We start from the raw sequence: 23195 nt of genomic DNA on the forward strand, positions 1-23195 counted from the left end.
CTTACCACTTCTCCACTTATAATGTACAGTTGACTCTTGAACAACACTAGCTGGAAGTGTGTGGGTCCACTTATATGTGGATTTTTGCCAATAAATATAGTCGCCCCTCTGAATTTGCAGTTTCAGCATCCACAGCCAAATGCAGATCAAAGATACAGGACAGGAAGGACCAACTTCTGTTATCTGCAGGTTCTACAGTGCCAAGTGTGGGACTTGAGTGTGCATGGATTTTGGTATCCGTGGTGGTCCTGGAAGCAATGCACCATGGATAACAAAGGATCATCGTACAGTTAATATCTCACATGTGATTCAATTCTGGACTATCATGTGATTGTCAGTCTCCACCACTCAGGGGGCCTCTATGCCTGACATTCTTAACCAGAATGGTTCTTATAACTTCAAAAAATGGAGGAATTTCCAGAGATTGGGGGACAATTTGCTTGCTCAAACTTTATATTCACCACCAAGGTAGCCCCCTTCTGACACTTTAAAGTTTCTTTTTCTTTTCTTTTTTTTTTATAGCAAAAATGCCAAAACCACTCTCAGAGGGCTAGCCTTGCCCTATGGCCCCTCCCGGTCAGTAGTCCAACATGGGTGTAGTTCCCAAGATCAATGTCCATCGTTCTTTGATAAGTTGACCCAGGGACAAAGGTGGGGATCTATTAAGCCCAGGCCATGCCGTTTCTTTGCAGACTCTCCTTTCCAGAAGTTCAAAAATATCATGGGATTCTATCTCACCCAAGGTCACTTGTTACAGAACCATGTCTTGGGTATGCCCAGATATCCTGCTAACAAGCATTAGTATCTATTCCTGCTTGAAACTTCTTGAGCCACTGGAGATGCCAATGGAGTAATTTTGCCATTGAACCAAAGATTATGTGGGTTCAGAAAACCTGGAGAAGACAAAACCAAGATTCACCAAAGACCATATTATAAACATCTTGCAACATGCTTGCTGTGTGAAAAAGAAATGCAGTTTCCTTTTACTTCATTTATAATAAACAGATGTGTTCTTAAAAGCAGCACTGTGTTTCTGAATACATCACACCTTTGATACTTAATATGCAAAGATATTTACATCTACATTTTTTTTTCCTGTGAGGACTGGAACAAAGATAAGTTTATAGTGTGCTTTTATTCCCTTTGTAATAATGGATGAATGGTTAACTTTCTTGGTGCAGCTTTGCATGGTAGGCGGTTCTGTTTCAAAATGTGCAAAAAAAAATCAGTTTTATGAGTACTTTGTTCATTTTGCTTCTCTGCCACTTTCCCTAGGAATGCCCCAGTGGTGTCGTTAATGAAGAAACCTTCAAAGAGATTTACTCACAGTTCTTTCCACAGGGAGGTAAGTACAAATGTGGACTCGTTAACATACTATCAGAGTTACAATTATGCTTGCAGTGTTGAGTTTAGTTTAATTTTTCATAGTATGATGCTGCATTTTTAATCGTTATGTAAAAGAATGCATAGCATGCAAGTGCATGTAATTTTTAATGTATCATAAAAGCCAGCGACTTAGAAATTTTCAAATATCCAAGAGGATACTCTTTAGTTGAATACAACTATTACTGTGTGCCTAGTACTGTGTCTCTCAAATGCACAATGCTTTCTATTACGAGGGCGCTCAACATGCCACAAAGCTCATTCACATGCATTATAGGTCTCACTTGATTCTCCCAACTCTCAAAATTAGGACAAACATGATTATCCTCAATTTACAGATATGAAATCTGGGGATTGGAGAAGGTAAATGGTTTGCTCAGGGCCACATATTGACTCAGTGGCAGATCTGGGTTATAACCTAGATTTTCTGCAGCCTCCCCTTGTATATTTTCTGCTGTTTTCTTTTACTAACTCTTTACTGTGCTCCCTCATCGGAGAAAATTAAAACCATCCTAGATATTATTTTAACTGGAAAGAAAACACAAGGATAGCGTAATGATAACACATGCATGTTAGAGAGGAATGAAAAGATATTCTTGCCATTGGACCTTACAGTTTTTCTTTCAATCACCTAATAGATGCCCAACTCATATTTGTCCCACAGCCTACGGTGTGCCCAGCCATGTGTGAGGTGCTGATCATGTAGAAGGAATAAGAGGAATAGGATGTGGTCTTTCTCCAAAATAATGTTATAGCTTAGTGTAGCAGATGGGCAATGTCAATCTCAAGTGTAACTGTGATTATGGGAGTTAAAAAATAATATTCTGAGGGCACAGTGCTGGCATGATTAAATTAGCTGCAGGACAGAGAGGACATAAAAAGAGTCTCGCCAGATGAGTTGAACCTGAGCTGAAGTTGTTGCCATTCAGAAAGCATTTAATATGTGCCTGTCCCTGGCATGCCTCACCATCTAACAACCCCATCTGTAACCCTCATTTTTTTATAGATATACACGTGAAAACTAAGGTGCAGAGAGTTTGATCCATTTCCAAAGTATATAGTCTTGCTCTCCCATTATACCTCTCAGGAGAAGTTCACTTCTGAGCATGATGTCTTCCCGCTTTAAAAGCCACTAGGGACATAACATTTTAGGCAAATGGGACGCTTGGGTCAGAGCATAGAACTGAAGGTGGGCATTTGCGGGAAATTGCCAGGATTTGGGTGTGAATAGGGTAGAGAGTGTACAATGGAGGGTGAAATGTCCTAGACAGTCAAGGACGCCATATGAAGAAATGGGACTTTATCCTTGAGGTGAAGCAAAGCCACTGAGAAGTTTAAGTGGGATCTGTTACAGTCAGATTTGTGTTTGGGATACATTTTGCTGATAGGTCTGTGGAAGATTAGCTTGAGGTCAGCAATACTGCAGGCGGGGGATACTAAATAGAAGATTACTACTGTAGGAGGCAAAACAATAAGGTCTTTAAACAAGGATTTGCATAGGAGAAATTGAGAAGTGGGGACAGATTACAGACATATTTAGATGACAAAAGTGGAAGAATTTAGTGATGAACTAGCTTTTTGTGGCATAAAAAGATAAAGAGAGGAGTTTGTGATACCTTCCAGGAGTCCATCGTGGACACCAGGTGACTCTTTACAGGAGGAGTAGTGGAATAATGATCTCAGTTTTGGACAAATTACATCTGAGGTGCCTGTGGGGATTTAGACTCAACTAGAAGTTGGTACAGATTTGAGGCTCAGAGGACAAGTCAGAGAAAGAGACAGGGATTTGAGAATTATTAATCAGGAAGTACTGGTTAAATCCATGATGTAGATGAGGTTACTGGGGGAGTTATACAAGGTGGTGAGCTCCATGAGGCCAGCAGGAAACTCCAGAACACGTCAAGAACCATAAGGAAAAGGCATCCACAAAGGAGACAGAGAATGAACAGTTTATGGAAATAAACACAACAGAGATTGATAGTTCGGAAATGAAACAATAAAGTCTAGTAAGGTAAGAATCCGAAGGTCTCTTTGGGGTGTGGCAACATGGGAGTCATTACTGGGCATGATCAGGACAGCCCAAGTGCCCTGGATGAAGTACTAGGGAGTGGAGCGCACAAGCAGAAGCCAAATTGCAGAGGGTGAAAAGGAGGATGAGAAGAAAGCAGCGACCACCAATAGAGACAGCACTTACAGAAAGCTTTGCTGGAAGAGTGATGAGGAGGAAACTGGCCATAGTGCTGGGTAGATACCAGTGGAAGAGTTTAGTTTTAATGTAGAAGAGATTGGACATTGTTTATACACAGGGAAGGAGCTGGTAAAGGAGATGTTAATAGCTTTAGGTTAGAAAAGAAAAGAGATAAATAGGATTCAGATTTGGAGGAAAAAGATAGTGATGGGTTGGGATGGTGGAGTCCATGAATCGGGAGTTCAGGAAGGTTTCACCTCAAGTCAGGAGGGAACCATCTAGTACTTCCTTTCAACTCTGATGTCTACTCAACATAGGGGACAATTGTTTCTCTCTGTGATTACAGCCAGAGTTGACTTTGCCATTGACCTTGCTAATTGGCCTTTTATTTTACTAATTACCACTTAAAGGAGCCACCATTATCTCCTGCCAAAATAAACACAGTAGTCTCCAAACTGACTTCTCTGATTCTGATGACCCCTCCCTGAACCATAGTCTACTCTTAAAAATGAGTCAGAGTGATCCCATTAAAATGTAAGCAAATCATGTTACTGCTCTGCTCAAAACCATACCATTCCATAGAACATAAGCCACAACCTATAGAGTGGCCTACAAATGGTGGCCATCCCACCAGCACACTAGCCATGATGCTGCTCCTGTGTCTTTGAACTTGCTGTTCCCTCTGCCTGAAATTCTCTTCTCCCAAATATCTATCTCAATATCTCATCACCTTTGCATTTACTCCAATGCCACTTTCTCAGTGAGACTTGCCCTGATCACTCTATCTTAAATTACAATGCCTTGAACATTCCTCCTTCCCCTGCTTTACGTCTCTCTACAGCACTTGAGACAATCCAATAATATATATTTCACTTGTACTATTGTTGTTTTTGTCTTTCTCTCCACTAGAATGTCAGCTCCAGGGGAACAGAGGATTTCTCCACTTTGTTTACTGTTGTATCCACAGGTCATGGGACAGTAACGGACAAGTAATAGCACTTGATAAATACTTTTTGCATGAATGAATGAATGACACCCACCTCACATGGTGGCTATCACTGTACAGTGGAATAGTATCTGTAAAAGGCTCTTTGAAAAGTCTACAGCACTTAAGTATTAGTTGTTTCATACAAGAGTCAGGTTTCCTTTAGGGTTTTAATCCCATTTGGTTTTAGCTAGTTTAGTGGATTTAAAACAATTCTGTGCCTGACTTGTCAAAACAATTTTTTGTTTTTGATGGACTTTTAAAAGAATTAAATTAGAATTCTAAGAAAACACAGGAAGACTTGTTATTAAGTGAATTTGGATATACTTTGGACGACAACTCTCCCACCCCATCTCATTACTACAGTGCAGAGGGGAGGGCCCTTCTAACAGACCACAGACAGGCATTGGTTATAGTACCTGATGCCAGGATTATAATGGGTTCACTGTCTGCACTAATGAGAGATTAATTTGGGGAATTAATTAACTACCTCATATTTTTCTAAATTGTTTAAAACCCATGGATTTTTTAAAGAAAAATTATATTTACTGAGTGCCTACCAACATCTTAATAAGCATTAATATCAAAGCACCAATGCAGATGAAAATCCTCATTTTTCAATCATTTCAAATCAAGTTATTACATACTAAAACTTGGACACAGCTCCACATTAAAATTATATCTTTATTTGAAAAATAACACTTCTGCATTAGAGAACATCTTAAACACAACACATCTATTTTGCAAAGGATTCCTGTTACAAAATCCAAAGGGACTAGGGATTTAAGAAAAAATTACTGTTACAGTCTTAACATTTGATTATTCATGTTAATTGAATGCAAAATCTGAACACACGGCATTGCTGAAGGAAATGAAATATTTTAAAGAATTATGATTTGCTTTGCTTTTAAAAAATTAATATCATACATACAAATTGTTTCTTATATGTGGCCAGAAAAGGAAAAATGTCCTAAGGAAGAACGTGATCTCTGATGGCAAGCAAATTCATGTGATGGCCATCCTTACACTTCCACGGAGCCATCGTTTATTCAGGATGATGGTCTGAATGCAACAGGTTTTCTCATTATGAACAGTAACACTGATGGGTCCATAAATCACAACATCTCACCATTTCCTCCAGGAAAGTGCTTTGTCTTATCTACAGAACTCTCTGTAATTTGTATTGTGTCAGGCTGTTAGCTTTCTCTGTTGCTTTGTGAAACAGTTTATCAAGCCCAGCTTGCTTGGTGACCTGGATGTCAGAAAAAACTGGATTGAACAAAAGCCTCTTGTTTGCAGGGGATAAAGTATGGCTACTCTAAGGCAAGCAGAGAGGAGACGGCTTGTTGGTGCTATTGCCTATATGGTTACGCAAAAACTTTTTAAACTCCACATGTAATAGAAGCTTAGTATGTAAGCTTTTAGTTCACTAAACATTTTTAAAGCCCATAAAAATCAGTTTCCTGGGCTATTTCTGCTCATGTTGTAGGAATGCACTTATGTTGTCTACACTAGGCATCTAATAGACAGCTGTTGAATGAACGAACGAATGAATGAATGAACGAGCTCAAGTCATAATAATCTATCAATAAACATTTATTAAGCAGCTGTTGTGTGCAAGGCACTTGAGTCAGATGAGTTCTGTAGACATAAAGATTAAAATTAAAAAAGACTTCACCCACTGAGTATCCTTGTCCTAGGACAGTATTTCTAACAATTTTTCAGGGTGATTTACAGAGGGCTTATTGATGGAAGCTACTATTGATGCATATGAACTTGCCTTACCACAGTAACGAAGTCATGAATTGTATATTCCAATACATGAAGCTAATTCTATTCTTTGTGCTTGAATTCGATGGGAGTAGGGCTTTGGGATAGGAAAAAGAAATAAACCAAATGGATTTCATTCTACAAACCTGGGGCATGATAATCAAGTGTGTTTGTTCAAATACTATGAATAACGAACTCAAGGGTTATTTGCTATATGCATTGTGTTCTCAATATAATTGGGTTAAGACCTTTGGACTAAGACAGTGCAGAGTTTGTGGACAGACTGCTACCTATGACGGTATGTAACCCCGAGTAGTTTACTCTTCTTGGCCTCAGGTTGTTTCTCTGTAAAATGTAGCAGTCACATCAAAGGAATCCTCAGTTTTTTTTCTACTCCAGTATCCTTGATTTCTAAGAGATGGTATAGGAATATCTTGATTTCATTACCAACTCTACCATGAAGTAACTAGGTGACCTCAGTATGTCACTGAAAGTCCCTATTTTTACCTTTGTTCAATGTAAATACAACGCTAAATAATATCCAAAATGTCTTCCCATCCTAAGAATCTGTAAATTTTGTTGCTCAACTATCAAATCTCAACATTTATTTTTCAGCTTCACAAGTAAAATTATAAGAAACTGAGGCAATCTCAGCTTAACAAACTCAGTAACTATTTTTGTTATGTAAAGAAACGTGATCACGAAGAGATCACAGACGGAGAAGGGAGATCATTGTTACATTTTTTAAGCCCTGGACTGTACTGAAATCTAGATTCCAAGAAGCCAGTTATTCACTCTTTTAACAAATATTTATTGAGTGCTTAAGAACACAGTCGAGTAAAAACAGAACCATAGATGCTTTTGTAGACAGTTTCTCTTTTCGTCATTTTATCCAGTTTTCTGCCTAGCTGGACATTCCTATGCCTTTGCTTCTTTAAGCAAGTAGCTTCGCTCCTCTTCTTTAAAACTTTCCAGTCTTCAAGTGCCTGCCAGAAGAAAAGCAAACTCCATCAGAAGGACCATTGCTTTTTAGGACATAATTTTCTTGTCTTTTATTGAGCGGAAAATTGCATTAAATTAGAGCTCGTCACCTAGACACACAACAGAAATCCTAAAAAAACAGAAAGTTATTTAAGGTGAAAAGATGTTACATTTGTAAAAGATTTGATCACATGTGTTTAAGGTAGTTGAAATAAAAGTGGCTTGTCCAGGAAATAATAGCTAATATTTATTGAAATTTTAATAAGTATATAGGCTTATTTCTAAACACTTTGCAAATAGTGTCTCATTTAAACTTTAGTAAGATCTCTATGAAGGCCGGGCACAGTGGCTCACACCTGTAGATCCCAGCACTTTGGGAGGCCGAGGCAGGTGGATCACCTGAGGTCAGGAGTTTGAGACCAGTCTGGCCAACGTGATGAAACCCTGTCTCTACTAAACATACAAAACTTCGCCAGGTGTGGTGGCAGGTGCCTGTAATCCCAGCTACTCGGGAGGCTGAGGTAGGAGAATTGCTTGAACCCAGGAGGTGGAGGTTGCAGTGAGCCAAGATCGTGCCATTGCGCTCCAGCCTGGGGCCAAGAGCAAGACTTTGTCTCAAAAAAAAAAAAAAAAAAAAAAAAAAAAAAAAAAAAAAAAAAAAAAAAATCTATGAAGTACATACTGATATTGTTGTTATTTTGTAGATGAGGAAACTGAATCACACAAAGATAAAACAACTTGCTTGAGGTCATGCACTTAATCTTTGGTGAAGCTGAGATTTAAATTCAGGCAGTCTGACTCTACTATGCTATTACCAAAACCTCTGTGCATGGATTGTCTAGTCTGGGAAGCTGCTGTAACTTCTACAAGAACTGCCGAGGCAGATTTAGAAGAACAGGGTGTCCTCTGTACCACATTGAGAGCATAATTCCCACATGTCAAGCTTTAAGCTAGAAAAACTCCATTTGAGAAGAACAGTAATTACCACATACATGTTATCTTTTTTTTTTGATTAAAAAAATAGCAAACATCGTTTGTTTTGAGCCATTATTCACAGTGAGTACTGCTTGCTAAGGTAAAGACATTTACTCTGATTATAAAAACAGGGTAAGAAGAGACTTGCTTAATGAAGTTCATTATAAAATATGCAAAATCTCTTTTTTTTTCCTCCTCCGAAAATAAGTTTAACACACCATCGATCAATTGACATCTCCAGAGGACACTATGTAGTTCAAGAAGTCTGTGAAAAAGTACTGTTAAGAGTAAAACAACTTTGCAAGTTGAAATAGGCTGCCAATTCTTGATAACTCTATCATGGAGCTTCCCAATAACAGAACTAAGTTTATGGTAATTAAACCCCTGGCTCCATATGCAAAAGGATTTCTTCCTGCAACCTATCAATACTGGAAGGACATCCACTCTAGATGTCACAGTGTTACATATTATTTAGACCCAATTTTGGTGCGTGGTTAGTTCACTGAAAACAGTGCTAGTAATTCCTGTGTTTAAAGATGAGTAGTTCCTCATAGCATATTAAAAAAGTAAGAGATGACCGAAGATGTCACTGTCATTTTGAGAAACTGAGTGTACAATCTACCTCATGAAATGTATAGCCTTCAGTAATATTAATTACTGCACTGAAGCATTCAGGAAAAACAACCTGTAAGGAGGCCGTGGGCCCTGAGAACCAGGAGAGAAATTTAGATGACCTCTTGACCTCTCTTATCTGGGGAGGGCAATTCTGGACTCCTGTTACTGTGACTTAGCTTCCTGACAGCCTATAAAAAGCAATTCATAAAGTAAAAAGTAAATCAATGATAAGTTAAAACCCAATAAAGGTTAAAAGTTAGAAATAGATGAGATTTAAAACAGAAGATAAAAGGCTAAAGCCAATGAGCGAAAAGGTTACCATTTTATTTTGAAAAGACAAAAAAGGTTAAAATAAAAGGCTAAAGCCCATGAGATGAAACACTGAAAATAATCATGTAAATTTTATCAAGGTTCAAGCACAGAAACCCTTAGGAATGAAAGCTAGGCACTCAGAACAGAAAACAATAAGGAAAAAATACAGACTTTTAAATGAAATGGCAGAAAGCCCAGAGATTAAGGAGACAAAGGAGAAACAGGAGAGGAAGGAAGGAAAAATGAGAGGGGAAGAATACCTGATGGACGCAAACTAAGAAGACCTGTTAGACTTCAGAAGACATAATTGTCCATCATACCCAGATCCTCGAATCCCACCCAGGACCCTGACAGAGTAGGGGCTCCCTACTTCATGCAACTTCATACAACTAGGAACATGTAGGACCACCCAGTCCCCTTCCAACACAGCCACAGAAACTTCCCAAGTGACCACTGACCCCAATCCATCAGCCAACTTCACTGCCTGTGGGCTAGCCTGGTACTGGCTGTGGGCTAGCCTGATTCTCAAGAGTCAGAAAGACCTAAGTTCATGTCCCAGATTTACTCCTTCTTCACTGTGTGACTTTGGGCATGTTTTTCACCCTCTCTAAGTCCCAATATCATTCTCTGAGTTGTAACAATGATGAAAGTTCTAATAAGGACAGAGACACTAATAATAGCAACTCGTCTCTGTCTCATTAATATTATTTTTATTACTTGACTTCTAGAGATGGTCTCTCCCAAACACTAAGCAAATTCCAGACAAGTCTCAATCTTCACATCCACCTATGGGACCATTTCTTGTCCCAGTGTTAATCTCATCACCCAGGACTACAGCATTGCCAGCCAGAAACTCATAGAGAATGTTTGTCACCAGTGGCCTCCATCTAGGTTGCTCATTCCTGTGAATCTCAAACTCTAGTCCTCTACAGAAAGAGGGTAAGCAGTTGTGAAGAAAGCACAAACTAAAGGAGGCAGAGTTAATTCTTCTGGATCAAAGGAAGTTTGGACTGCAATCCAAGTCTTATGTTGGATATGGAAACACTGACTTAATGATATTCCCTTTTCACCATTTCAGACTCTACAACATATGCACATTTTCTGTTCAATGCGTTTGATACGGACCACAATGGAGCTGTGAGTTTCGAGGTAAGCCCTGGATTATACTCCTATCATTTGACTTTAGTTTACGCTTTTTAGGAGGAAATGTGAGTTCGGTGATGATTATTTTTGCTCAGGGGAAATAAAGCCCAAGGACATTCCCTTTCTCTCATGTAATTGCCAAAAATTATCTTTTAAAAGATGTACGAATTGCAAGCCACATTTAGTTTATTTTCTAGTGCTTTATATCGGCTCATACAGGGAGAGTCCATTTCTTCAACTGCATGTGAAAAGCCCCAGAAGGCAAATGATTTAACTAACAGTTACTGACACCTCCTTATGGGCCAGTCAGTGGTAGGCCTTGGAAATACAAAGATGATAAAGTCAAAAGCCCCGCTGTGGAAGTCTCAGTAAGTGGGGCAAATGGGCAGTAAATTAAATGTAGAAAAAGACTATATTCACCAGTCTGACAATTCTACGAGGAAATCTCTTTTTAAATGACAAACTTTAAGTGATCTGTAGAGAAAGTTGTTTTTGTTTTCTGTTTTTGTTTTTGAGAGACAGAGTCTTGCTCTGTCATAAAGGCTGGAGTGCAGTGGCACAATCTCAGCTCACTGCAACCTCTGCCACCCAGGTTCAAGTGACTCTCCTGCCTCAAGTCTCCTGAGTAGCTGGGATTACAGGCACTTGCCACCACATCTGGCTAGAAAGTATTTAATTTCGTTCATGAACTACTGTGTATAATTCTGTTCATGAACTACTGTGTATAATTTCGTTCACGAACTACTGTGTATTTCTAGTAAAATGAAGTATGTCCTAGATACTTACATAGCTTATATATGTATATATATTTCATATATATATATGTAATTCATACGATTCAAATGGTACATGGCAGATCACAAATTGTAGTATATTGATTTAAATATTAGGAGAATAAACCCAACATGAACTCTGATCAGCTGTGAAGGGTTTTATTTTTGTTAGGAAAAATATGTGAAAAATATATACCTCATTTGTTACATTCTGATTTGGTTGTGCTTGGGCTCAGAAGTAGCATTATACATATTTTGCTTGGTGATTCCAATTTCTCTTTTCCATATATACATATATATATTTATTTATGGAATATATGTATATAATTTGGAAGATGCATCTTAAATATCAGCAGATATTAAAGATCTTAAATATCAGTGAGGAAGGATGCATCTTAAATATCAGCAGAAATTTTGATGAGAGCCCTGATAAAGGGAAGCAGATGATGAATGAGGTCAGCAAGGAAATGGTACGGGTGCAAAAGGGGCTGTAGCAGGGAAGCCTGCCCAGTGTAATCGATGGACGAAGTCTAAAGGTCAGGAGCTCCCTAAGAGAATAAAGGCTTGAGATGGGATGGGAAGCAATGGAGAGTGGGGAAGAGGCTGGACAGAGTATATCAGGCCTGGGAACCAAGCAAAAACATGTGTACATCATCAAGAAGATAGAATACACAATTGGAGAGCCAAGAGCGTAGGCTGGGGAAGGAGACAGAGGTCAGATCCTGACACATCTTAGGCAGGAGACTGGACTATCTTGCAAGAGATGAGGAGTCTTTGTAGAATTTTTTGGCAGGGATGTTAATTTATCAGAGTTATGTTCCTGGAAACATGGAGTGTAAGTAGCAGCTAAGTATGCCAAGAGTCCAGACAGGGGCTGATGAAAGTCTGAACTCCAGTAAAGGTATTGGAGGTGAAGCATGAAACAAATTCAAAAGAAATTAAAACAAAATTGGTAGAACTGTATTTCAAAAGAAGTGTTATGTTTAAAATAAAAGTTCATATGGGCGTAGGCAGCTATCTGGGTGCAAGGGTTTTGTGGAGTCCAGATGAAAAAAGAAGGGTGCAGCCTTCTGCGATGTAATCCAGCCAGTCACCACAGGGGCAGGATGAACAGGGGGAGCCAAAAACCTCCTCACACATACTCCGTGCTCATGCAGACTGGGTACCACAATTGCAAAGATTCTGGGCCAGGAATCCCAAAACATCATCTCCCATAACTTAAGTGAAAAATATCACTGAGAAAAGAAAAATAAAAGCTGAGAGTGGAGAAGAAATGAACTAAGGTGAGGGAAAGAACTAAGTCAAGATGGGGCAGGCAGGTTTATCCTGGGTATAGAAGCAGCAGTTAGTGGAGGGAGAGGAGATGGTTGTGGGTAGAGTGTCCTGGGTACCAGTCTCCATAATGTTTCTTTTGCTAATGGCAGCTTAGGTCACTCCATGATAGCAACTGATCATTTCATGATAATGTCGTATTTGTGTTTGCTTCACTTTAGGAACAAGTTTAATTACAGCACAGTCTTAATTTATAACATAGAAGCCAAAGGTTTTACCTAATATAGTTTACCTAATATAAACTTTTATACCTGGCTTCCAGAGGATGAGTAAGGCAAAAACTATTAGTGATTCCATTACTTGAAATTACTTATGTATCAGAAATATACTACCAATTTCCTAGGGCAAATTATATCCAATTTTACATGTAAATTTAGTCTGGTGTTAATGATATGGAACCATGCATAACATTGCTTTTATAATATTTACGTAAAATACCAGTAATTGCATGAACATTGATTATAATTTGGGAAATTAGTTGTAATGGTTGTATATGATATGCATATTGGTAAAACGCCTTGCCTTCTAAGGGAAAACTAATGGCTAAATTAATAAAGTTTAGATGAAAATCAAATTTAAAACTAGGCTGTTGCAGTTACCTTTCTAAATTGATTAGCTACCTGGGAAATCTCTAGAAAACAGAAATGGTTAGGGAATGAACACATTTTGAATAGCAATAGCATACTGAGAAGTAGAGAGGCCATCTGATTCTATGATAAAGGATAATGGGAGTTTTCCATTTAATTTGCTTAAACCCGAAAGGCAGAATAAATATGATATGAGGGGCTCTGGATTTGGTATGATGTGATCTAATCTCCATTTTGCCACCCAGTGGCTCTGAGACCCTGGGCTGAGTACTTAACCCTCTTGACCTTAGCATTCATCCCACTAAAACATCAGCAACCAAAGCTACTTAAAAAGATAGTGTAAGAATGAAAAAGTCATGTCAGTAAAGGGCTTGGCTCTGTGTCTGGCACCAAATATGTGCTCATTATTTATTAGAAGTTAACTATAGCAGTTATCAGTTGGGTTTTTTTTTTTTTTTTAATTGTACTTTAAGTTCTGGAATGCATGTGCAGTGTGTGCACTTTTGTTACATAGTTATACACGTTCCATGGTGGTTTGCTGCACCCATCAACCCACCACCTACATTAAGTATTTCTGCTAATGTTATCCCTCCCCTAACCCCCCCACCCTCCGACATGCCCTGGTGTGTGATGTCCCCCTCCCTATGTCCATGTGTTCTCATTGTTCAACTCCCACTTATGAGAACATACAGTGTTTGGTTTTCTGTTCTTGTGATAGTTTGCTGAGAATGACAGTTTCCAGCTTCATCCATGTCCCCGCAAAGGACATGAACTCATCATTTTTTATGGCTGCATAGTATTCCATGGTGTATATGTGCCACATTTTCTTTATCCAGTCTATTATTGATGGACATTCGGGTTGGTTCAAAGTCTTTGCTATTGTGAATAGCGCTGCAATAAACATACATGTGCATGTGTCTTTATAGTAGAATGATTTATAATCCTTTGGGTATATACCCAGTAACAGGATTGCTGGGTCAAATGGTATTTCTGGTTCTAGATCCTTGAGGAATCACCACACTGTCTTCCACAATGGTTGAACTAATTTACACTAGTTGGAGGAACTTCTCTAACAAAGCCAGTTAATAATGACATTGGTCACCTCATTACCCAGTAAGACAACTACATGTAAATGCATGATTCTAAGCCATAGCAGTCTTTGATTGGCAGGGAGTCAGGGGAGTCAGGAGGACTAATGTCCCTGGCATAGTGGCCAGCACTGAGGCACTCATTAAAGGTGTGACAGATGAACAGAATCCACAACTGAACAAGTCCAGGCTATTATAAAGTCAAATCTCTATGCCTTTCTCCTTCTTCTGCCTTGATAATAAGAGAATGGAAACCAGAATTCGGTACAGACCTCCCCAACCCTTTATCATTTTTTGTACATTAGGGAACAGATATAATCTCCATTGATATAACCTCCATTGTATACATATGTATACAAGTAAAGTAATTGTGCAAATTACTCTTTGAGAGTTGTTGTTGTTTTAAGTTTGCCACTTCCTACTTGAGAGACTTCAGTTACCACTCAGAAAAGCATGGCGCAAACATCTTATAAGCCACATTAAGTTTCTCATTTTTCTTTTGCACAAAAAGAGATAGTCATTCCTGTTTTAAATAACTCTTTACTGATATCATCCCACAAGATAAAAAGAGAGAGGTGCTCAAAGTCCATAGCTATCTTTTAATGTAAATTGGTCCAGGACATATAATATTTAAGAAGATGTGAATCAGATGTCAGCATGTGAATCAGGATACTTTTGTTCACAAATACTAGAAAAGGATACATTAAGTGACCAAAAAACAGTATGATAATTTCATTGGTTCACAGGAACAAAAAGGCCAGAGATGGGGCTGGCTACAACCTAAGGGTGGGACCCTTTAGGGCTGCAAGAAGAGGCCACAGCTCCTTGGCTGCAGGATTCATTGCTCCTGTTGAGCAAGGAAAGAAGCACATCTCTGTCCTATCGTTCCTTGCAAGACTCTGAGTCTGGGGGTCATGCTTAGACTTGGACTAGGTTTAGTCAAATGCCAACCACAGATCCAGTTGTCTGGCCAAAGGGATAAATGTACTTCCTAACTTTGCCCAGGTCATGGCTGTATCACTAGACGCAGAGATGGAGTGAGCTTCCACAGAACATCATGGAGCACCAAATGGAAATTTGGGACCTAATAGGGAGGCAAACAATACAAGTCCACAATTGACTTAGAAGTGTTATTTTTATTTTATTTATTACTATTATTATACTTTTAAGTTCTAGGGTACATGTGCACAACGTGTAAGTTTGTTACATATGTATACATGTGCCATGTTGGTGTGCTACACCCATTAACTCGTCATTTACATTAGGTATTTCTCCTAATGCTATCCCTCCCCCTACTCCCCACCCCAAGTCAGACCCCAGTGTGTGATGTTCCCCAAACTGTGTCCAAGTGATCTCACTGTTCAATTCCCACCTATGAGTGAGAACATGCAGTGTTTGGCGTTCTGTCCTTGCAATAGTTTGCTCAGAATTATGGTTTCCAGCTTCATCCATGTCCCTACAAGGGACATGAACTCATCCTTTTTTATGCCTGCATAGTACTCCATGGTGTATATGTGCCACATTTTCTTAATCCAGTCTGTCACTGATGGACATTTGGGTTGGTTCCAAGTCTTTGCTCTTGTGAATAGTGCCACAATAAACATATGTATGCATGTGTCTTTATAGCAGCATGATTTATAATCCTTTGGGTATATACCCAGTAATGGGATGGCTGGGTCAAATGGTATTTCTAGTTCTAGATCCTCGAGGAATCATCACACTGTTTTCCACAATGGTTGAACTAATTTACAGTCCCACCAACAGTGTAAAAGTATTCCTATTTCTCCACGTCCTCTCCAGCATCTGTTGTTTCTTGACTTTCTAATGATCACCACTCTAACTGGTGTGAAATAGTATCTCGTTGTGGTTTTGATTTGCATTTCTCTGATGGCAAGTGATGATGAGCATTTTTTCATGTGTCTGTTGGCTGCATAAATGTCTTCTTTTGAGAAGTGTCTGTTCATGTCCTTCACCCACTTTTTGATGGGGTTGTTTGATTTTTTTCTTGTAAATTTGTTTAAGTTCTTTCTAGATTCTAGATATTAGCCCTTTGTCAGATGGGTAGACTGCAAAAATGTTCTCCCATTCTGTAGGTTGCCTGTTCACTCTGATGGTAATTTCTTTTGCGGTGCAGAAGCTTTTTAGTTTAATGAGATCCCATTTGTCAATTTTGGCTTTTGTTGCCCTTGCTTTTGGTGTTTTAGTCATGAAGTCCTTGCCCGTGCCTATGTCCTGAATGGTATTGCCTAGGTTTTCTTCTAGGGTTTTTATGGTTTTAGGTCTAACATTTAAGTCTTTAATCCATCTTGAATTAATTTTTGTATAAGGTGTAAGGAAGGGATCCAGTTTCAGCTTTCTACATATGGCTAGCCAGTTTTCCCAGAACCACTCATTAAACAGGGAATCCTTTCCCCATTGCTTGTTTTCATCGGGTTTGTCAAAGATCAGATGGCTGTAGATGTGTGGTATTATTTCTGAGGGGTCTGTTCTGTTCCATTGGTCTATATCTCTGTTTTGGTACCAGTACCATGCTGTTTTGGTTACTGTAGCCTTGTAGTATAGTTTGAAGTCAGGTAGTGTGATGCCTCCAGCTTTTGGCTTAGGATTGTTCTTTTGGCTTAGGATTGTCCTTTTGGCTTAGGACTGTCTTGGCAATTGGGCTCTTTTATGGTTCCATATGAACTTTAAAGTAGTTTTTTTCCAATTCTGTGAAGAAAGTCATTGGTAGCTTGATGGGGATGGCATTGAATCTGTAAATTACCTTGGGCAGTATAGCCATTTTCACAATATTGATTCTTCCTGTCCATGAGCATGGAATGTTCTTCCGTTGGTTTGTGTCCTCTTTTATTTCATTGAGCAGTGGTTTGTAGTTCTCCTTGAAGAGGTCCTTCACATCCCTTGTAAGTTGGATTCCTAGGTATTTTATTCTCTTTGAAGCAATTGTGAATGGGAGTTCACTCATGATTTGGCTCTGTTTGTCTATTATTGGTGTATAGGAATGCTTGTGATTTTTGCACATTGATTTTGTATCTTGAGATCTTTCCTGCTTTCTCTTGTGGGCATTTAGTGCTATAAATTTCCCGCTACACACGGCTGTAAATGTGTCCCAGAGATTCTGGTATGTTGTGTCTTTGTTCCCATTAGTTTCAAAGAACATCTTCATTTCTGCCTTCATTTTATTATTTACCCAGTAGTCATTCGGGAGCAGGTTGTTCAGTTTCCAACTAGTTGTGTGGTTTTGAGTGAGTTTCTTAATCCTGAGTTCTAATTTGATTGCACTGTGGTCTGAGAGACAGTTTGCTATGATTTCTGTTCTTTTACATTTGCTGAGGAGTGCTTTACTTCCAACTATGTGGGCAGTTTTGGAATAAGTGCGATGTGGTGCTGAGAAGACTGTATATTCTGTTGATTTGGGGTGGAGAGTTCTGTAGAAGTCTATTAGGTCTGCTTGGTGCAGAGCTGAGTTCAAGTCCTGGATATCCTTGTTAACTTTCTGTCTCATTGATCTGTCTAATGTTGACAATGGGGTGTTAAAAGTCTCCCATTATTGAGTGGGAGTCTAAGTCTCTTTGTAGGTCTCTAAGGACTTGGTTTATGAAGCTGAGTGCTCCTGTATTGGGTGCATATATATTTAGGATAGTTAGCTCTTCTTGTTGAATTGATTCCTTTACCATTATGTAATGGCCTTCTATCTTTTGATCTTTGTTGGTTTAACGTCTGTTTTATCAGAGACTAGGATTGCAACCCCTGCTTTTTTGTTTTGTTTTGTTTTCCATTTGCTTGGTAGATCTTCCTCCATCCCTTTATTTTGAGCCTATGTGTGTCTCGCATGTGAAATGGATCTCCTGAATACAGCACACTGATGGGTCTTGACTCTATCCAATTTGCCAGTCTATGTCTTTTAATTGGGGCATTTAGCTCATTGGCATTTAAGGTTAATACTGTTATGTGTGAATTTGATCCTGTCATTATGATGTTAGCTGGTTATTCTGCCTGATAACTGATGCAGTTTCTTCCTAGCATCGATGGTCTTTACAATTTGGCATGTTTTTGCAGTGGCTGGTACCAGTTGTTCCTTTCCACGTTTAGTGCTTCCTTCAGGAGCTCTTGTAAGGCAGGCCTGGTGGTAACAAAATCTCTCAGCATTTGCTTGTCTAAAAAGGATTTTATTTCTCCTTCACTTATGAAGCTCAGTTCACTTTACGAACTCAGAATATGAAATTCTGGGTTGAAAATTCTTTTCTTTAAGAATGTTGAATACTGGCCCCCACTCTCTTCTGGCTTGTAGAGTTTCTGCTGAGAGATCCACTGTTAGTCTTCCCTTTCTGGGTAACCCAACTTTTCTCTGGCTGCCCTTAACATTTTTTCCTTCATTTCAACCTTGGTGAATCTGACAGTTATGTGTCTTGGGGTTGCTCTCCTCGAGGAGTATCTTTGTGGCGTTCTCTGAATTTGAATGTTGGCCTGCCTTGCTAGGTTGGGGAAGTTCTCCTGGATAATATCCTGAAGGGTGTTTTCCAACTTGGTTCCCTTCTCCCTGTCACTTTCAGGTACACCAGTCAGATGCAGATTTGGTCTTTTCACATAGTCCCATATTTCTTGGAGGGTTTGCTTGTTTAACTCTTTTTTTCTCTAAACTTCTCTTCTCACTTCATTTCATTCATTTGATCTTCAATCACTGATACCCTTTCTTCCACTTGATCAAGTCAGCTACTGAAGCTTGCGCATGCGTCACGTAGTTCTTGTGCCATGGTTTTCAGCTCCATCAGGTCATTTAAGGTCTTCTCTACACTATTTATTCTAGTTAGCCATTCATCTAATCTTTCTTCAAGGCTTTTAGTTTCTTTGCGATGTGTTCAAACATCTTCCTTTAGCTCGCAGAAGTTTGTTATTACTGATCTTTTGAAGCCTACTTCTGTCAACTCGTCAAAGTCATTCTCCATCCAGCTTTGTTCCATTGCTGGTGAGGAGCTGCATTCCTTTGGAGAAGAGGCACTCTGATTTTTAGAATTTTCAGCTTTTCTGCTCTGTTTCTCCCCATCTTTGTGGTTTTATCTACCTTTGTCTTTGATGATGATGACCTACAGATGGGGTTTTGGTGTGGCTGTCCTTTTTGTTGATGTTGATGCTATTCCTTTCTGTTAGTTTTCCTTCTAACAGTCAGGACCCTCAGCTGCATGTCTGTTGGAGTTTGCTGGAGGTCCACTCCAGACCCTGTTTGCCTGGGTATCACCAGCAGAGGTTGCAGAACAGCAAATATTGCAGAACGGCTAATGTTGCTGCCTGATCCTTCCTCTGGAAGCTTCACCTCAGAGGGGCACCTGGCTGTATGAGGTGTCAGCCAGCCCCTCCTGGGAGGTGTCTCCCAGTTAGGCTACTCAGGGGTCAGGGACCCACTTGAGGCAGTCTGTTGTCAGATCTCAAACTCCAGGCTGGGAGAGCCACTACTCTCCTCAGAGCTGTCAGACAGGGACGTTTAAGTCTGCAGAAATTTCTGCTGCCTTTTGTTCAGCTATGCCCCGCCCCCAGAAGTGGAGTCTACAGAGGAAGGCAGACCTCCTTGAGCTGCAGTGGGCTCCACCTAGTTCGAGCTTCCAGGCTGCTTTGTTTACCTAGTCAAGCCTCAGCAATGGCGGATGCCCCTCTCCTAGCCTCACTTCTGCCTTGCACTTCAATCTCGGACCGCTGTGCTAGCAGTGAGCAAGGCTCTGTGGGCGTGGGACCCTCCGAGCTAGGTGCGGGATATAATCTCCTGGTGTGCCATGTGCTAAGACCATTGGAAAAGTGCAGTATTAGGGTGGGAACGTCCCAAGCCAGGTGCGGGATATAATCTACTGGTGTGCCATTTGCTAAGACCATTGGAAAAGTGCAGTATTAGGGTGAGAGCGTCCCGATTTTCCAGGTACCATCTGTCACGGCTTCCCTTGGCTAGGAAAGGGAATTCCTTGACCCCTTGCGCTTCCTGGGTGAGGCAATGCCCCACCCTGCTTTGGCTCACACTCCATGGGCTGCACCCACTGTCCAACAAGTCCCAGTGAGATGAACCTGGTACCTCAGCTGGAAATGCAGAAATCACCCGTCTTCTGTGTCGCTCATGCTGGGAGCTGTAGACTGGAGCTGTTCCTATTCGGCCATTTTGGGGGGATTCCCCAAAAGTACTCTCTTTACATCTTTCATTGTTACTCTGTTTTGTGTGGTGGTGAGGTCAATGCCAATGATGAGTACTGTAGGCCAGTGGTTCTCAAAGTGTGATCCCTGGAAGCAGTATAGGCTTCCCCTTGGAACGTGTCAGACATGTAAATTTTGGGGTCCCACTCCAACCTAATGAGTCATAATTCTTGGGGTAGGTCCCAGAAATCTGTTAGCAAGCTCCCCAGGTGTTGCACATTATATTTTGAGAACCAATACTCTAAGCATGTTTTCAAAGACCCTGTAGCCAGCTCCCCTTAAAATTAATGACATATTACTACTTTGTGAATTTTTAAAAAATAGTTTACATTTATAACCATCAACCTTATCTAGTTTTCAAAACTGCTCAGCAATATTCAGTGAATAAGGCTCTGTGTTCTGCAGTGTATATTTTATACCTTCTGAAAAAGCCAAGGATTTTTTTTTTTTTTTTTTTTTTTTTTTTTTTTTTTTTTGAGACAGTGTCTTGGTCTGTCACCCAGGCTGAAGCACAGTGGTGCAATTAGTTCACTGTAGCCTCAACCTTCTGGGCTCAAGCAATTCCCGTCTCAGCCTCCCAAGTAGCTGGGACAACAGGTGTGCACCACCACACCCAGTTAATTTGTTGTTCTTGTTAATCTGGATCTGGCTGGGTTGCTCAGGCTGCTCTCAAACTTGTGGGCTCAAACAACCCTCCCACCTCTGCCACCCAAAGTGCTGGGATTATAGGCATAAACCATGATCCCCAGCCTGCTGGTTTTGAAAGATGTACACTCACACCTCCAAGGGCTGTCATTACCTTTTAATTAAACTACATTATACGTCATAAGTAATTTTCTAAAATATGGCAGGGAAATAATTTGAGGGAGGTCTCGTTTTTCTAATTTGCACGTCACCTTATTGCCTAGTAGCAGAGCTCCCACCTCTAGCCTCAAACCTCAGATTCATACCTCTTCTACCTGGCTCCTCACTCCCAAACAGCTCACACTCACTAAAGCTATCAGACAGAAATGCAGTCATCTTCCCACCTGCAAAGCAGCTACTGGCATCCACACCATGTCCTTCTGTCTCCTGTATCAACTCCCTTCTGAGGTCGGCCCATCTACCTGCATTCTGGAGCCTCCCCGCCTTCTCAGGAGCATCAGCCCCTTTCTGACTCTTACTCTTTTTAGATTCTTCTCTTCAGTATTCAAAGTGCTCCTCATTGAAAATTACTCTTCACTCCTACTCCACTGGACTGTTCCCTATCACTTGCTGGTGACCTCCATGTTGCTGGTCCAATGAACAGTTTTCCAACCTTGGCAGCAAAATGAACAATCCTTTCCTATGGAAATGCTGTTCTCCTGAGTCACTTCTTTAGCAACTTCTTTTCAAGATGCTTTGCCAGCTTCTCCTCTCTGTGCCTGCCAAATATTGGAATTCCTTGTGGCCTTCTCTCTTCTTCTCTCACTTGACATTCTAACTTGCATGCCATTGGGAAGTAGACTAAGTATGGTGATCCAGGTGCCACAGCACCATATATTGAGACTATTCTTTCCATAGCTATTGAATGGTCCTGGCACCATTATTGAAAAATCAACTGGCCACAGCTGGGTTTGTATCTAGACTCAATTCTATTCTACTGTTGTATACATCTCTCTTTATGCCAGTACCACTGTTTTGATTAATGTAACTTTGTACTGTTTTGAAATTAGGTAGTGTGAGTCCTCCAAGTTTGTTTTTCTTTCTTAAAACTGGGCTATTCAGGGCCCCTTGCAATATGAATTTGACAATTATTTCTGGTTTTGTCTTTTTCATTTTTGCCAAAAAAGGTCAGTGGCCATTCTTGATAAATTTGCCTAAGTGGAATGGCTGTATAATTCTTCACCATGATAAAACTAAGTATCATGCTTAAAAGCGAATTGAAATATTCTTAAGTTCAAGAAAAAACTAAGAATATCTATTATTTACATGATGTAACATTGTTCTATAGATATTAGGCCATATAATTAGAAAGAAGTAAACATATAAAAATTAGAAAACAGGTAAAATTAACTCCATCTGCAGCTAATATTATTGCACACATGAAAACCCAGAAGAAAACCAACATATGGTATCAGCAAATTGACAGGGTACAAAATTATACAGAAATCAATAGCTTTCATACATACAAACAACTAATTTAGAATATATGATAGAAAAATATCTCATTTACAACAGTAACAGAAAGGTTAAAATACCTAGAAATAACAATGAGAAAAAATGTAAAAGAACAATTTGGTTAAATAAACAATGATGCATTTACATATACAATGGAAACTTGAATTGTTTCCCTGATTTATGGTTAAGTGGAAAAAAAAGTATAGAAGTCTGTTTGCCAGTAAAACAAACAACTATATCTTATACTTGTATATGCACAAAAATTCCTTGGAAGTAAATACAAACTATGCCAGTTGTCTATGGGTAAAAGGAACAGGTGGCTGGGTCCAGGAATGGAAGAAAGGTTTTTCACCAGGCGGCTTACATAATTTTTAAATGTTGAACTATATGGATATTACTTATTTAAAAAAGAAAAAACAATTTGAGAAATTCAGACAGAAATACAGCCATAAAATAAGGGAATGTGGGAAAGGGAGATATAATGCAAATTCACCCAGAAGACTTTTGGATTTCCCCTCTGCTTTCATTCCTACTTAAAACTGGATTATAAACTGAATACAGCACATTGTAATGTTAACCCTGCTGTACATAACGACAAAAAATCTGGCCGGGCACGGTGGCTCATGCCTGTAATCCCAGCACTTTGAGAGGCCAAGGTGGGCAGATCATAAGGTCAGGAGTTCGAGACCAGCCTGACCAACATGGTGAAACCCCCATCTCTACCAAAAATACAAACATTAGCCAGGCATGGTAGCG

General features: G+C 39.7%; 2 protein-coding genes across 3 annotated transcripts in view; one reads left to right on the plus strand and one right to left on the minus strand.

Annotated features, from left to right (window-relative positions):
* KCNIP4 (potassium voltage-gated channel interacting protein 4) overlaps positions 1 to 23195 on the plus strand; it is a 127886-nt gene that overhangs the window by 97236 nt on the left and 7455 nt on the right. Inside the window, 2 exon segments of the mRNA XM_030922569.1 lie at positions 1276 to 1345; positions 10288 to 10358. Coding sequence (XP_030778429.1) covers positions 1276 to 1345; positions 10288 to 10358 — 141 coding nt within the window.
* The window catches only part of PACRGL (parkin coregulated like), a 48232-nt gene continuing 32153 nt past the window's right edge, over positions 7117 to 23195 (minus strand). The window contains exon 10 of one of the 2 annotated variants that reach the window (XR_004054869.1): positions 7117 to 7437. The gene's annotated coding sequence lies outside the window, so the exon portion shown is untranslated. The remainder of the gene's footprint in view (positions 7438 to 23195) is intronic. The other variant, XR_004054863.1, reaches the window with a different exon arrangement.

Source organism: Rhinopithecus roxellana, chromosome 2, assembly GCF_007565055.1.
Source record: "Rhinopithecus roxellana isolate Shanxi Qingling chromosome 2, ASM756505v1, whole genome shotgun sequence".
In the NCBI taxonomy this organism is placed as follows: domain Eukaryota; kingdom Metazoa; phylum Chordata; class Mammalia; order Primates; family Cercopithecidae; genus Rhinopithecus; species Rhinopithecus roxellana.